We start from the raw sequence: 16,996 nt of genomic DNA, 5'->3' as shown, positions 1-16,996 counted from the left end.
ATGTATTGTCTGGGACATCTAATCACCTCTCAACAAAAGATTGCCCCAGGCACTGCCAGGCCATCAAATGCTAATCAAGGTGGTCAGTTGAAACAGTCACACCTAGCTCCAGCAGACAAGAGTCCTTTGTCTCAACCTGGACTGATATATAAACCCTTTTTCCTACTTCCAACACACCTCACTACCTCCGAGGATGGTTGCCATAGATGCAGGCGAAACATCAGGAGAGAATGCCTCTAGACCATGGCAAATCAACGTGGTATGTTTTATGTATTGTCTGGGACATCCAATCACCTCTCAACAAAAGATTGCCCCAGGCACTGCCAAGCCATCAAATGCTAATTAAGGTGGTCAGTTGAAACATTCACACCTAGCTCCAGCAGACAAGAGTTCTTTGTCCCAGATATATAAACCCATTTTCCTAGTTCCAACAGACCTCACTACCTCTGAGGATGCTTGCCATAGATGCAGGCGAAACGTCAGGAGAGAATGCCTCTAGAACATGGCAAATCAACGTGGTGCGTTTTATGTATTGTCTGGGACATCTAATCACCTCTCAACAAAAGATTGCCCCAGGCCATCAAATGCTAATCAAGGTGGTCAGTTGAAACATTCACACCTAGCTCCAGCAGACAAGAGTTCTTTCTCCCAGATATATAAACCCAATTTTCCTAGTTCCAACAGACCTCACTACCTCTGAGGATGCTTGCCATAGATGCAGGCGAAACATCAGGAGAGAATGCTTCTAGAACATGGCCATATAGCCTGAAAAAACAACCCAATGATGCGTTTTGTAGGGTTTCCTCAATTTTGCATCGTCTCGAAAAACTTTTCTAACCCATGACGCCCCCCCGCCTCGCCCTTTCGAGGTAACCCTAAGTGACCCATAAGCGCTTACGTGTACGTACGAGCTTGCCGAAACAAAACTGTGGTTTAAAATAGGTAGCAAGAAATGCCTGCGCCGGCTTTATTGAGTGTGATTGTGAGAAGAGGGAATCGCAGAGAGAGAGAGAGAGAGAGGGTGCCACTGTCTCCTCCACCTCCACCTTCTCCACCTTCTCCTGGGTCCATCACCATCCAGCAGTGCCAGAGGTCCACCAATGCCCACACCCAGTCGGTTCTCGTGGCTCTCCTCCCCTTGCCTTGCGTATTTTTCTCTGTTTACATAAATAATAAGGACCAAAACATCATGAACATCATCATCATCATCACCACCATCATCGTCATCAGCTCAGCACCCTCTCCTTTTAAACTCAACAGAGGAGCCCTTGGACCTGTGGAGAAAGAATGGCAGGACTTGTTCTCAAAACCGTCTTTGTTTCGTTGGTTTGTTTGTTTCTTCGCTTGGGTGAGGGGTGGAGAACGTGGTCGGTTCCAAGCAGCCCCGGACGAGGTCAATCCAGCTCGATGGGACTGCTGTCTTCTTGCCCGTCCTCCACGTCCTCTTCTTCTCCAGCCACCATCAAGCTGTTTAAAAGGTTGCCTACGATGGAAGGAGAGGGGACAAAGCAGGGAAAGTCAGAGGAGGCGGCTGCATATCTGTTGCGATAAGTCCATCTCAACATGAGGAAGAACTTCCTGACTGTGAGAGCCGTTCAGCAGTGGAACTCTCTGCCCCGGAGTGTGGTGGAGGCTCCTTCTTTGGAAGCTTTTAAGCAGAGGCTGGATGGCCATTTGTCAGGGGTGATTTGAATGCAATATTCCTACTTCTTGGCAGAATGGGGTTGGACTGGATCTCCCATGAGGTCTCTTCCAACTCTTTGATTCTATGATTCTAAGTCCTCGCAGGACCAAGTGTATGTATGTGTATGTACAGTGTATGTACAGAGGTCCTCCTGGTCAGTCGCAAGGCCGAACAGGGCATAGGGTTACAGCCTGTGTTGGATGGGGTCGCACTCCCCCTGAAGACGCAGGTTCGCAGTTTGGGTGTGACCCTGGACTCATCGCTGAGCCTGGAACCCCAGGTCTCGGTGGTGACCAGGGGAGCATTCGCACAGCTAAAGCTTGTGCGCCAACTGACTCTTTCTCTTAGTTTGCAAGAAGCCTAAATACCTTTCTAACATGAAAACATTATGCTCTCACCAACATGGAAGCATTGCGATGACCTTTCACCGAGCTGGCTTCTCATCTGCTGGCCAGGCGAGAAGGCCTGGAACCCCAGGTCTCAGCGGTGACCAGGGGAGCATTCGCACAGTTAAAACCCGTGCGCCAACTGTGCCCATACCTTGGGAAGTCTGACTTGGCCACGGTAGTCCACGCTCTGGTTACATCCCGTTTAGACTACTGCAACGCTCTCTACGTGGGGTTGCCTTTGAAGACAGCTCGGAAGCTCCAACTAGTCCAACGCTCGGCAGCCATGATGTTAACAGGAGCGGAGCACAGGGAGCATACAACCCCCCTGTTGCGCCAACTCCACTGGCTACCGATTTGCTACCGGGCTGAATTCAAAGTGCTGGCGTTGGCCTTTAAAGCCCTAAACGGTTCCGGCCCAAGCTACCTATCTGACCGCATCTCTGCCTATGAACCCACCAGGACTTTGAGATCTTCCGGGGAGACCCTGCTCTCGATCCCGCCTGCTTCTCAAGCTCGGCTGGCGGGGACGAGAGACAGGGCCTTCTTGGTGGTGGCTCCTCGGCTGTGGAACGCCCTTCCCATGGAGGTAAGATCAGCCCCCTCATTGATGGTATTCCGGAAAAGACTAAAAACCTGGATGTTCGAGCAGGCGTTCGGTTAATTCAGTGCAATAAGTGTAATGATTGAAGGACTGGCAATCTGGACGACGAAACTGGATCACGATTTTAGTCAAGAGATGAATAGGATTTATTGATATATGTATTGTGGATTATGTTTTTATGCTTTTAAACTGTATACTGTTGTTTGTTATAAGTTGTTGTAAACCGCGTTGAGTCGCCGGCTAGGCTGAGAAACGGCGGTATACAAGTATAGCAAATAAATAAAAAAATAATAAATAAATTTATTTATTTACTTTGCTTGTATACCGCAGTGTCTCAGCCCGTAGGCGAATCAACGCGGTTCACAACAAGAGCAGAAAGTCAATCCGAACAACATACAATTTTAAAACCAGTTAACAGCGTAATATACAGAGTAATGACATATCAACAAACAACACATTAACGTCTCGTAACTAGAATCGTGATCCAATTCGTCATCCATAATTCCATTTTCCTATATTCATCGTATTCATTGCACTGTTGCACTGTTTATCCGAACAACTGTTCAAATAGCCAGGTTTTTAGTTTCCTTCGAAACACCATTAACGAGGGAGCTGATCTGATGTCCACGGGAAGGGCGTTCCACAGCCGAGGGGCCACCACTGAGAAGGCCCTGTCCTTCGTCCCCGCCAGCCGTGCCTGTGATGCAGGCGGGATCAAGAGCAGGGCCTCCCCAGAAGATCTTAAAGTCCTGGTGGGTTCGTAGGCGGAGATACGTTCGGATAGGTAGCTTGGGCCAGAACCGTTTAGGGCTTTATAGGCCAATGTAAAGAAAAACCTTACGAGTGGTAATCATCTAGTTCAGCTGGCTAAGGAGGTCAAGGAGCAATCTTGTACCACACCCAAGGGGCTAGAACTGTTTGAGTTTCTTTGAATACATTCTGGTTCACCAGCATGGAGTTCCAGCAGGAGAGATCCTGAGGGAGAGCTTCTTGCCAGACTGTAGGATCTATATAGCAATATTAAATAACCACTCATAAGCCGGTTCTGCTTGGAAATGGATATATTGCTTGTATCTCTGCAGCAAAGAAAGACACGACTGACTTTTCCTACTTCCAACAGACCTCACTACCTCTGAGGATGCTTGCCATAGATGCAGGCGAAACGTCAGGAGAAAAATTGCCTCCAGAACATGGCCATATAGCCCGGAAAAACCTACAACAACACACTACTGACTTGTTCCCACCACCACTTCCTTTTAGACATCTTTCCTGCCCATCTCCCCCTCTTCTCAGTTTCCTTATTAGAACTTGTTGCTTCACAAGTTGCCTAATGTTTACATATGTTTTGTCGAAGGCTTTCATGGCCGGAATCACTGGGTTGTTGTAGGTTTTTTCCAGGCTATATGGCCATGTTCTAGAGGCATTCTCTCATTACGCTTTGCCTGCATCTATGGCAAACATCCTCAGAGGTAGTGAGGTCTGTTGGAAGTAGGAAAAATGGGTTTATATATCTGTGGAATGACCAGGGTGGGACAAAGGACTCTTGTCTGCTGGGGCTAGCTGTGAATGTTTCAGCTGATCACCTTGATTTCCATTCAATGGCTTGGAAGTGCCTGGAGGGAACCTTTTGTTTTTAGTGATTTTATGTGCCTGTTTGTTTCCCCTCTGTTGTTTTGCTGTTGTAATTTTTGAGTTTTTTAATACTGGTAGCCATTTAATACTACACAGAGAAGCCATTGAAATCCACAAGCATGTGGACAATTTCAACAGAAAGAAGAGACCATGAAAATGAACAAAATCTGGCTACCAGTACTTAAAAAACTCAAAAATTACAACAGCAAAACAACAGAGGGGAAACAAACAAGCACATAAAATCACTCTCAACAAAAGGTTCCCCCCAGGCACTTCCAAGCCATTGAATGCTAATCAAGGTGATCAGCTGAAACATTCACAGCTAGCCCCAGCAGACAAGAGTCCTTTGTCCCACCCTGGTCATTCCACAGATATATAAACCCATTTTTCCTACTTCCAACAGACCTCATTACCTCTGAGGATGCTTGCCATAGATGCAGGCAAAACGTCAGGAGAAAAATTGTCTCCAGAACATAGCCATATAGCCCGGAAAAACCTACAACAACCCAATACTCAATATGCCCAAATTGGTGGAGTTTGGGGAAAATAGACCCTGACACTTGGGAATTGCAGTTGTGTGGATTTATAGTTCACCAATCATCAAAGAGCATTCTCAGCTCCACCAACAATTGAATTGAACCAAACTTGGCATAGAAGACTTCCATGACCAACAGAAAATACTGGAGGGGTTTGGAGAAAATAGACCCTGACATTTTGGACTTGCAGTTCTGTGGATTTATAGTTCACCAAGCATCAAAGAGCATTCTGAGCTCCACCAATAATAGAATTGAACCAAACCTGGCATAGAGGACTCCCATGGCCAATAGAATATACTGGAGGAGTTTGGGGGAGGCATGTACAATAGATTAGATTTGAAATACCTTCAATCGCTTCATAGAATCATAGAATCAAAGAGCTGGAAGAGACCTCATGGGCCATCCAGTCCAACCCCATTCTGCCAAGAAGCAGGAATATTGCATTCAAATCACCCCTGACAGATGGCCATCCAGACTTTGCTTAAAAGCTCCCAAAGAAGGAGCCTCCACCACACTCCGGGGCAGAGAGTTCCACTGCTGAACGGCTCTCACAGTCAGGAAGGTCTTCCTCATGTTCAGATGGAATCTCCTCTCTTGGAGTTTGAAGCCATTGTTCTGTGTCCTAGTCTCCAGGGAAGCAGAACACAAGCTTGCTCCCTCCTCCTCCCTGTGGCTTCCTCTCACATATTGATACATGGCTATCATATCTCCTCTCAGCCTTCTCTTCTTCAGGCTAAACATGCCCAGCTCCTTAAGCCGCTCCTCATAGGGCTTGTTCTCCAGACCTTTTATCTCCAGACCTTCAGTTCCTGAAGAAGCTTCCTTGTCGCCCTGAGAGGGGTGCGGGCACGGCTGCCTGGAGAGGCACTTGCCAACACTGTCCCTCTTCTCACAGGAGAAGAGGCTCTGGGAGCACGCACTCAGGAGCTGCACTCCATGCACCAGCTATGGGAACGCGCTACTTGTATGAGGCCTCTTCCCGCGTGCGCTTGGCAACGCCAGAGCCTGTCTACTTCCCGGCGTTGGCAAGTGTGCAGAGAAAGAGGGACAATGCAGAGATTGCGCTCCCTGCACCAGCCCTCTTCCCTCACGCTCTGGCCAATGCCGAGAGAAGGACGTGCTCCGGCACGTGCTCCGGCCAAGCGCATGGGGGAAGAGGACTCATGCAGGGAGCATGCACCCAGGAGCTGGTGGAAGGAGCACACCCCTTCGGTCTCGGCGGTGGTCAGGGGAGCTTTTCCACAATTAAAACTTGTGCGCCAGCTTTTTGAGCTGCACCTGTACCTTGGGAAGTCTGACTTGGCCACGGTGGTCCACGCTCTGGTTACATCCTGTTTAGACTACTGCAACACTCTCTACGTGGGATTGCCTCTGAAGACTGCCCGGAAACTTCAATTAGTCCAACGTGTGGCAGCCAGATTGCTAACAGGAGCAGGGTACAGAGACCATACGACCCCTCTGTTACGCCAGCTCCAATGGCTGCCAATTAGCTTTCGAGCACAATTCAAAGTGCTGGTTTTGACCTATAAAGCCCTAAACGACTCCGGCCCAGTTTACCTCTCCGAACGGATTCTCCCCTATGAACCATCAAGGTTACTAAGATCTTCCAGAGGGGCCCTGCTCTCGGTCCCACCACCTTCGCAATCGCGTTTGGTGGGAACGAGGGACAGGGCCTTCTCGGTGGTGGCCCCTCAGCTTTGGAACTCCCTCCCACCAGAGATTAGATCTGCTCCTTCCCTCCTGACCTTTAGGAAACCAATAAAAACCTGGCATTGGCATTTGAGGATTGAGTCAATAACCCTTGTCCACATGGAAGGATGGCGACGAATTGTGACTGTACTGACGACTTGGCTTGTGTAATGTGATGATGATGTTTTTATTGCCGAACAACCCCTCTGAGGGTCGTAACCCCCAGGTTGAGAACCGCTGCTTTAGAGCCTTAACTTACCTAGTAGTCCTCCATAGGATGAGGTTTGTTTGGGTGGAACACCAAAGAAGAGCTGTCCTATTCTGTCTAGATACTAAAAGGAGAGGGAAGGTATCAGTTTTGGCATCACAATAAAGCACAGACACATATCCAAATCCTCATCTTCCTCATGCAAAATGCAGCCATCACTCCAGTCTTGTGGGTTTGATTATATGTGCAGGCTTGCACAACATCACCCAAAGCTGACATATAAGGGACAGGGCTGTGCAAAGCTACAGGGGTCCATTGCGTAATTCAGAGGTTTGTATGATTCGACAACACAAATCTCTGGATTACTAATTGGAATAGAACCCCTCCGTAGCATTACGAAATGAAACGGAAGCCTCCAAAACGTTTTGGAGATATTAGTAAAGATTTGTTGTTTTGGAGCATTTCAAGTTGTGACCCTTACAGATATGTTTTGGACTACAACTCCCACCATTCCTAACAGCCTCAGGTCCTTTCCTTTTCCCCCTCAGCCACTCAAGTTCTTAGACATAGACATGAACATGGAACAAGACCCAAGATCCACACGATGACACAGTGTTGCCTGATCTGATTCTTAAGGACACAATCCTTTAATTCTCAAGATGGACCCTTACAGATATGTTTTGGACTACAACTCCCACCATTCCTAACAGCCTCAGGTCCTTTCCTTTTCCTCCTCAGCCACTCAAAATCTTAGACATAGACGTGAACATGGAATAAGACCCAAGATCCACACGTTAATGCAGTGTTGCCTGATCTGACTCTTAAGGACACAATCCTTTAATTCTCAAGATGGACCCTTACAGATATGTTTTGGACTACAACTCCCACCATTCCTAACAGCCTCAGGCCCTTTCCTTTTCCCCCTTAGCCACTCAAGAATGAATACAAGACTTTCTCAAAGATCTTAGACGTGAACACAGAACAAGACCCAAGATCCACACGTTAACAAAGTGTTGCCTGATCTGACTCTTAAGGAAACAATCCTTTAATTTAAGGACCATAAAGCCACAGATATGTTTGGACTACAACTCCCACCATTCCTAACAGCCTCAGGTCCTTTCCTTTCCCCCCTCAGCCACTCAAGATCTTAGACATAGACGTGAACATGGAACAAGACCCAAGATCCACATGATGACACAGTGTTGCCTGATCTGACTCTTAAGGACAGAATCCTTTAATTCTCAAGATGGACCCTTACAGATATGTTTTGGACTCCAACTCCCACCATTCCAAACAGCCTCAGGCCCTTTCCTTTTCCCCCTTAGCCACTCAAGAATGAATACAAGACTTTCCCAAAGATCTTAGACGTGAACACAGAACAAGACCCAAGATCCACATGTTAACGCAGTGTTGCCTGATCTGACTCTTAAGGAAATAATCCTTTAAGGACCATAAAGCCACGAAGACCAAAACACCTGGAAGGCTGAAGTTTGCCCATGCCCACCCTACACTATCAAACCGTCATCTCCTCTTGAATTTTGCTCAGGATACAACTATTTTGCAAAAAGTTTTAATATGGTTCTTGTGGGTTTTTTCGGGCTATAGAGCCATGTTCTAGAGGCATTTCTCCTGACGTTTCGCCTGCATCTATGGCAAGCATCCTCAGAGGTTGTGAGGTCTGTTGGAATTAGGACAATGGGTTTATATATATCTGTGGAATGGCTGGGGTGGGGCAAGGAGCTCTTCCCTGCTGCAGTTAGGTGTGAATGTTCAGCTGACCACCTTCATTAGCATTTGAAGGCCTGCCTGCGCCTGGGAAAATCTGTTGCTGGGAGGTGTTAATCTGTGCCTGGTTTTTTCCTCTCTGTTGTTTAGCTGTTATAATTTTAGAGTTTTTTAATACTGGTAGCCAGATTTTGTTCATTTTCATGGTCTCTTCCTTTCTGTTGAAATTGTCCACATGCTTGTGGATTTCAATGGCTTCATGTGGACAATTTCAACAGAAAGGAAGAGACCATGAAAATGAACAAAATCTGGCTACCAGTATTAAAAAACTCTAAAATTATAACAGCTAAACAACAGAGAGGAAAAAACCAGGCACAGATTAACACCTCCCAGCAACAGATTTTCCCAGGCGCAGGCAGGCCTTCAAATGCTAATGAAGGTGATCAGCTGAACATTCACACCTAACTGCAGCAGGGAAGAGCTCCTTGCCCCACCCCAGCCATTCCACAGATATATATAAACCCATTGTCCTAATTCCAACAGACCTCTACCTCTGAGGATGCTTGCCATAGATGCAGGCGAAACGTCAGGAGAAATGCCTCTAGAACATGGCTCTATAGCCCGAAAAAACCCACAAGAACCTAGTGATTCCAGCCATGAAAGCCTTCGACAATACATAGTTTTAATATGTTTGCACAACTTTACATGTTGCTGTTATTGCTTTACTATTTTGTGAGCTGCTCCGAGAGACACCCAGATAGGATATTGCATGCACAGCCTGAAACAAACAAAACAAAGGAGAGCATAGAGAAGTAAAATAATATTCCACATGTTTGAAAATGACTTACTTCATTATACATGGGGTCCCTCTTCAAGGACGGTTGGTATTGTTCACACAATACTGTAAATACTGTTAACTTTCCTCTAAAACAGAAGCGACACACAATGTAAAACCAGGCCGAAAGGGGGGTGGGGGGGGGGTGGGAGAGCGGGGCTGTGCTTTGCAATGAAAATGAAGCCATACCCGTCAACCGCCAGCAGCAGGAACCAAATGAAGTTGAGCAAGGGCTGTACAAAGGGAGGGCCCCTCTCTATGGAAGGGTGCTTCTGCGTGTATGTTGTGAAAACCACTAACGCACTGGTTTTGTTTTTCAAACAGAGGAATCTGCAAAGAAAGGGGGGAAAAAAGAATTCTGAAAGATACACCAGCTGTTTTGGGAGCAGAATGTAAACACTATCACTTCTAGGATGGGCTGCTGTGAGTTTTCCGGGCTGTCTAGACATATTCCAGAAGCATTCTTTCCTCTGAGGATGTTGGAAACTAGGCCAGTGGGGTTTATTTATCTGTGGAATGACGTCCAGGGTGGAAGAAAGAACTTTTGAGAATGCTGCAATCAGCAACCTTGATTAGCACTGAATGGCCTTGTAGTTGACATGAAACAATCAGGGCCAGCTAACACCTTCCAATAATAATAATAATAATAATAATAATAATAATAATAATAATAATACTGACACATAACCACAGTATGTCACAGCAAACGAGACTTCTATGCTGGATTTCGTTATTATTATTATTATTATTTTACTGACACAAAACCACAGCATGACACAACAAACGAGATCTCTATGCTGGATTTCGTTGTTATTATTATTATTGTTGTTATTCTTCTTCTTCTTATTATTATTCTTTTACTGACACAAAACCACAGCATGTCACAGCAAATGAGATCTCTATGCTGGATTTCATTATTATTATTATTATTATTATTATTATTATTATTATTTTACTGACACAAAACCACAGTATGTCACAGGAAACAAGATCTCGATGCTGGATTTCATTATTATTATTATTATTATTATTATTATTATTTTACTGACACAAAACCACAGTATGTCACAGGAAACAAGATCTCGATGCTGGATTTCATTATTATTATTATTATTATTATTATTATTATTATTATTATTATTTTACTGACACAAAACCACAGTATGTCACAGGAAATGAGATCTCTATGCTGGATTTCGTCATTATTATTATCATTATTATTATTTTACTGACACAAAACCACAGCATGTCATAGCAAACGAGATCTCGATGCTGGATTTCGTCATTATTATTATTTGCTGGATTTCGTATCACAAAATCACAAGTCGAACACTTCCCAAGCGTATTATTATTATTATTATTATTATTAGTAGTAGTAGTAGTAGTAGTATTTTACTGACACAAAACCACAGTATGTCTCCATGCTGGATTTCGTTATTATTATTATTATTATTATTATTATTATTATTATTATTATTTTACTGACACAAAACCACAGAATGCCTCTATGCTGGATTTCATTATTATTATTATTATTATTATTATTATTATTATTATTATTATTATTATTTTAAAAAGCCAATATATACCACTATTGATGTACAACTGTCTGTCTTGTAGGTGTAAAAACAGCATTGAATGTTTTCCGCATATGTATGTTCTGCGATCTGCCCCGAGTCCCCTTCGGGGTAGGAAGGGCAGAATATAAATATTGTCGATAAATATTTCAATCAATCAATCAATCAATCAATCAATGGTGGGCCCACTCCTGGATGAAGGCTCTGATATTGTTGTTTCTGTTTCTCTTTCTGATCAGAAGGCGGAGAGGAAGGAAGGGATCAAGAGCGGAAGACCTACTGTAACACGGCTTGAGCTACAAACATGTCCACCTCGCTGCGGTAGCCCCGGGACGAGGAATACTCCACCAGCATGTTTGCACAGCCCTCGCCATCTGTAGAGTGCAAGAAGTGATACCGAGATTCACAGTAGTTTTGCTCTAGAAAAGAAGTTTTAAGAAACCCAACAAATCAGTGATGCCTCTTGCTCAAAGTGCAAGAATTAGGCACATTAGTCTTTGCATTCGTTAGCAATAGAGGTCGCTTTGCAAAAATATTCCAAGGGTTTGCATAACAAGGTGAAGCACGGAGTCCCTTTCTTATGAGCAAGAATTTTGGTGTTCCAACACTATCATATTTTTGGCATTTTAGGACAAAACATCTCATATTTTACAAAAACTTGTTGACTTAAAGGTTGCCGGTTCGAATCCGGGGAGCGAGGTGAGCTCCCGCTGTTAGCCCCAGCTTCTGCCAACCTCGCGGTTCAAAAGCATGCCAATGTGAGTAGATCAATAGGTGTTGCTTCTGCAGGAAGGTAACAGTGCTCCATGCAGTCATGCTGGCCACATGACCTTGGAGGTGTCTATGGACAAAGCCGGCTCTTTGGCCTAGAAATGGAGATGAGCTCCAGAGTCCCAGAGTCGGACACGACTGGGCTTAATGTCAGGGGAAAACCTTTACCTTTAATATAATATAATATAATACATTATAATATAATATAGTAATAATATAATATAGTACATGACTAGGCTTAATGTCAGGGGAAAACCTTTACCTTTACCATAATAATAATAATAATAATAATAATATAATTATAATATAATATAGTAATAGTATAATATAGTACACGACTGGGCTTAATGTCAGGGGAAAACCTTTACCTATACCATAATATAATATAATAATAATATATAATTATAATATAATATAGTAGTAGTATAATATAGTACATGACTGGGCTTAATGTCAGTGGAAAACCTTTAACTTTACTATAATATAATATATTAATAGTATATATAATTATAATATAATATAGTAATAATATATATAATTGTAATACAATATAGTAATAATATAATATAGTACTGGACTTAATAATATAATAATAGTAATAATATGGTACACGACTGGGCTTAATGTCTGGGGAAAACCTTTACCTTTACTATAATATAATATATTAATAGTATATATAATTATAATACAATATATTAATAATATAATATAGTACACGACTGGGCTTAATGTCAGGGGACAACCTTTATCTTTACTATAATATAATATAATATAATATAATATAATATAATATAATAATAATATATATAATTATACTGTAATGTAGTAATAATATATTATAGTACATGACTGGGCTTAATGTCAGGGGAAAGCTGCATTAAGATCACTCTGACTAAAAAGGCTATGAGTTTGAAGCCAGCCCGGGATGGAGTGGGTTTCCAACCAATTGTGTGTAGCCTGTTGTTGACCTTTGCAACCCGAAAGACAGTTGCATCTGTCAAGTAGGAAAATTAGGTACCACCTTAAAGTGTGGGGAGGCTAAATTAACTAATTTATGAGGCCATAAAAAGGACTCCAGCAGGGCACTCCAGTGGAAAGCATGCGGGGAATGCGGAGGTGCTTCATTTGTGTCGCAGATGGACGATGGGGGCGACAGCTCCCCTGGCAGCCAGAAAAAGTTAAATAGCTTCTGTCTATGTCTGTATATGTTGTATGTCAAAATTGGCATTGAATGTTTGCCATATATGTGTACACTGTGATCCGCCCTGAGTCCCCTGCGGGGTGAGAAGAAGAGCGGAATATAAAAGCCGCAAATAAATAAATAACTAAATAAATAAATAAAAACCTTTAACTTTACCTTAATAAGCTCGCTACTTCATCTTTCTTGTTTTTGTTTGGGAATATGAACATGCAAATTGAATATACAATATTTCAGAAGGCAGTAAAGAACCATGTCCCAAAAATCTTCAATTACATAATAATAATAATAATACTAAATAATAATAAAACTTTGTTTGTATCCCGCCCTATCTCCCCAAAGGGAATCAGGGCAGATTCCAACCACAAAAAAAGGCAAACATTCAATGTCTAAATACATCAACAAATGCCAACGTAATGGCAAAATTATAACTTAACATCTTAATTAAAAGAAAACATATCAAATAAATGATATCTACCATCCAAAAAAAAAAAAACTGATCAGAAGCATCAATTTCCTGGAGTTGTCAAAATTAATTAGGGCATGTTACGTTAATTATTGCCTAAGATGTTAACTGGGCTAATAAGGTATACAGAGCGCCCCCACAGCACCCCCGGTGGCCGGAATCAAGCATAACCTCCAAGCTAGAAAACGCCAAAATACCTCTATCTGTTTGTCTTGTATTTCTAAAATGACACTGAATGTTTGCTGTGTATGTGTGCGCTGTGATCTGCCCTGAGTCCCCTTTGGGGTGAGAAGGGTGGAATATAAATACTCTAAATAAATAAATAAATATTTGAGTTATATTTGAAGACTGATACACCGAAACTGTCCCTGGGACAGGGTTCGCGGCAAGGGCAAAATGGCTCAGACACCTAAAAGGAAATCCCTCGCGGAGAGATGCGTCTGCTGTTGCTGCCAAATTTCTAATTTATCTCTCTGGTGTGTTCTATCCTGGATTTAAAAATAAAAGGCAGGCACCGAACCCATGCTAATCCAAGTGTCATAATCCCCTGCGATGGGTGTGTGTGTGTGTGTGTTAAGTGGCGCCGTTTCTGCACCTTTTGTTCCGGCCTTTCCAGGAACGAAGAGAGTCAAGTAAGACATTCAGACGATGCTCCAAAGGGCTATTTTAGGCACACCTAGGCGGATGGACGAGACTGTTTTATTGTTTTAATTATTGTTTTATTGCTCGTGGATGCATTTTTAAATTTAATTTATGCCTAATTGTAGTGTGTAATTGTAATTGTTTGTACTGGCATTGAATTTTTGCCATTACTTATGTGTAAACTTTGAGTAAACTTTGTAAACTTTGAGTTTACACATAAGTAAACTTTGAGTTTACACATAAGTTTACACATAAGCTTTGAGTCCCCCTCGGGGTGAGAAAAGTGGTATACAAATACTGTAAACAAACAAACAAATAAATAAATAATAGGCACACCTTTGCACAGGCTCACTCATGATCTAATAACTATTCAAGGCCAAAGTTTTCCTACCTTTCCACAACGTGATGGCTAGCAACTGGTGCAATTTCGGATGCCCAAGTTTTCCCGACCCTCCGCTGGACCACTTCAGTGCCCTGGACACAAAGGCCACTCTTTCCGGGGAATTCGGATCCATCAGGCTGAACACTTTCGCCAGGTTCTCTAGAAGCAACCACAAAAGGTCGGCACTTAACGGCAACGTTCACAGCAACAGGAGCCTTTTCAGCCCCAAAATAGCAGCACTGTCAAGGTTACCAAAACACGTTACACAAGGCCTGGGAAAACTTGGGACCTCCCTCCAGGTGTTTTGTGTTGGAGTTCAATCCCACACTGGCCAAGTCTCAAGTCCTCAACGAGGAGAAGGGACAGAGAGGTTCATCTATGCTGATGATCGTGCCATTACCGCAGGGAGCTTTGAGACTGGAGAACGGAAGCTCTCCGAAGCTCTAGGTGCTCTTACTGCCTATTACAGGGAAAACCAGCTGATCCCTAATCCATCTAAAACACAGACATGTGCTTTTCATCTCAAGAACAGACAAGCATCCCGAGCTCTGAAGATCACCTGGGAAGGAATCCCACTGGAGCATTGCAGCGCACCCAAGTAACTGGGAGTCACTCTAGGACTGTGCTCTGACCTACAAAAAGCACTGCCTGAACATCAAGCAAAAAGTGGGCGCTAGAAACAATATCATACAAAAGCTGACTGGCACAACCTGGGGATCACAACCAGACACAGTGAAGACATCTGCCCTTGTGCTATGCTACTCTGCTGCTGAGTACGCATGCCCAGTGTGGAACACATCTCACCATGCTAAAACAGTGGATGTGGCTCTTAATGAGACATGCCGCATTATCACGGGGTGCCTGCACCCGACACCACTGGAGAAATTACACTGCTTAGCCGGTATCGCACCACCTGACATCCGCCGGGAAGTAGCAGCCAATAGTGAAAGGACCAAGGCAGAGACATCTCCGGCCCATCCCCTGTTTGAGTATCAGCCAGCATGCCAAGGACTTAAATCTAGAAATAGTTTTCTAAGATCTACAGAGACACTCGCTGGAACACCTCAGCAAGCGAGAGTCCAAAAGTGGCAGGCTCACCCCCAGGCCCTTCCCCCTTGGCCGCTTGAGCAGGAAAGGGACAAGGAAGGGGCCCGACATGTTGACTCTAAGCTGCAATGCTGTGTCCAGAGGAAGAGGGCGACTCAAAGGGTCAAGGGCCTGGAGAACAAGCCCTATGAGGAGCGGCTGAAAGAGCTCAGCATGTTTGGCCTGAAGAAGAGAAGGCTGAGAGGAGACAGGATGAGGGCCATGTATAGCCCTTCAGCAGTGGAACCCTCTGCCCCAGAGGGAGTGTGGTGGAGGCTCCTTCTTTGGAAGCTTTTAAATAACAGAGGCTGGGTGGCTATCCGTCAGGGGTGCTTTTAATGCAATTTTCCTGCTTCTTGGCAAATTGGGGTTGGACTTGATGGCCCATGAGGTCCCTTCCAACTCTAAAATTCTATGATTCTATGACTAGGAACAGTTGGGATACAGGTGGAAGGTGGTCACAGTCAGGGTTACCCCTCTATTCCACTTTGGTTAGACCACACCTGGAATATTGTGTCCAATTCTGAGCACCACAATTTAAAAAAGGTGGAATGTGTCCAGAGGAGGGCGACTAAAATGATCAAGGGTCTGGATAATAAGCCCTATGAGGAGCGGCTGAAAGACCTCAGGAGACATGATCACCATGTATCAATATGGGAGGGGAAGTCCTAGGGAGGAGGGAGCCAGCTTCCTTTCTGCTTCCCTGGAGACTAGGACGCAATGGAGCAATGGCTTCAAACTACAAGAAAGGAGATTCCACTTGAATATGAGGAAGAACTTCCTGACTGTGAGAGACGTTCAGCAGTGGAACTCTCTGCCCCGGAGTGTGGTGGAGGCTCCTTCTTTGGAAGCTTTGAAACAGAGGCTGGATGGCCATCTGTCAGGGGTGATTTGAATGCAATATTCCTGCTTCTTGGCAGAATGGGGTTGGACTGGATGGCCCATGAGGTCTCTTCCAACTCTTTGATTCTAGGATTCTATACCCACGTCTGCTACAAATCCACAACAGATCTCAGATTCCTAGGAGGCAGAAAGCGGAACGAAAAGGACGGCCATCGCTTTCACGGGCTCTTTGTGAGATTCCAAAAGCAATTGCCCAGCTGCTCTTGAAAGCAGAATCATGAGCCAAGTAAAGACTTTCTGTATATATTTCAGATTTCAATATTAATGTCAAAAATACGTAGTGTGGTTTTACATAGGATTTGTGTTGATCAAAACTGACCTAACCCACAAAAGAAGGAATACAGCAAGGAAAAAGAATCCAAGTACACAATACTGTGGTCCACACATGAGGACGCTAGGCAAAGAACGACAGAAGACATAGGGTGGTGTCTCTCACCTAGCAGCTCATCTGTAACTTTTGCATCTGATTTCTCCAGGGACTCTAGAACTAGCATGGACAGGTCGGCAGCGCTGTTTTGCTAGAAAACACAGAAAAGACCGTGAGTACATACAACTAAGCAACAGAACCACAAATACGGGAAACAGAATGAGGATGCACATCTCTGACCTTTACCACAAAGCCAGTCATTGAGCTACTGACGACTGGCACTGCTCGTTCGCTTCTGCTGGCTT

At 44.0% G+C, this 16,996-nt stretch overlaps 1 protein-coding gene across 1 annotated transcript in view; it reads right to left on the bottom strand.

Annotated features, from left to right (window-relative positions):
- Positions 1-939: 939 nt before the first annotated feature.
- The window catches only part of LOC137095287 (Golgi to ER traffic protein 4 homolog), a 33,342-nt gene continuing 17,285 nt past the window's right edge, over positions 940-16,996 (bottom strand). Inside the window, exons 3-9 of the mRNA XM_067461747.1 lie at positions 16,761-16,842; positions 14,345-14,494; positions 11,157-11,295; positions 9,489-9,629; positions 9,313-9,388; positions 6,791-6,863; positions 940-1,483 (exon numbers count right to left, since the gene is read on the bottom strand). Coding sequence (XP_067317848.1) covers positions 1,395-1,483; positions 6,791-6,863; positions 9,313-9,388; positions 9,489-9,629; positions 11,157-11,295; positions 14,345-14,494; positions 16,761-16,842 — 750 coding nt within the window. The 3' untranslated portion in view covers positions 940-1,394. The remainder of the gene's footprint in view (positions 1,484-6,790; positions 6,864-9,312; positions 9,389-9,488; positions 9,630-11,156; positions 11,296-14,344; positions 14,495-16,760; positions 16,843-16,996) is intronic.

Source organism: Anolis sagrei, chromosome Y (genome assembly GCF_037176765.1).
Source record: "Anolis sagrei isolate rAnoSag1 chromosome Y, rAnoSag1.mat, whole genome shotgun sequence".
Taxonomy (NCBI): Eukaryota; Metazoa; Chordata; class Lepidosauria; order Squamata; family Dactyloidae; genus Anolis; species Anolis sagrei.
Note: the sequence above shows the minus strand (reverse complement) of the source record. Positions and strands in the feature narration are given on the sequence as shown.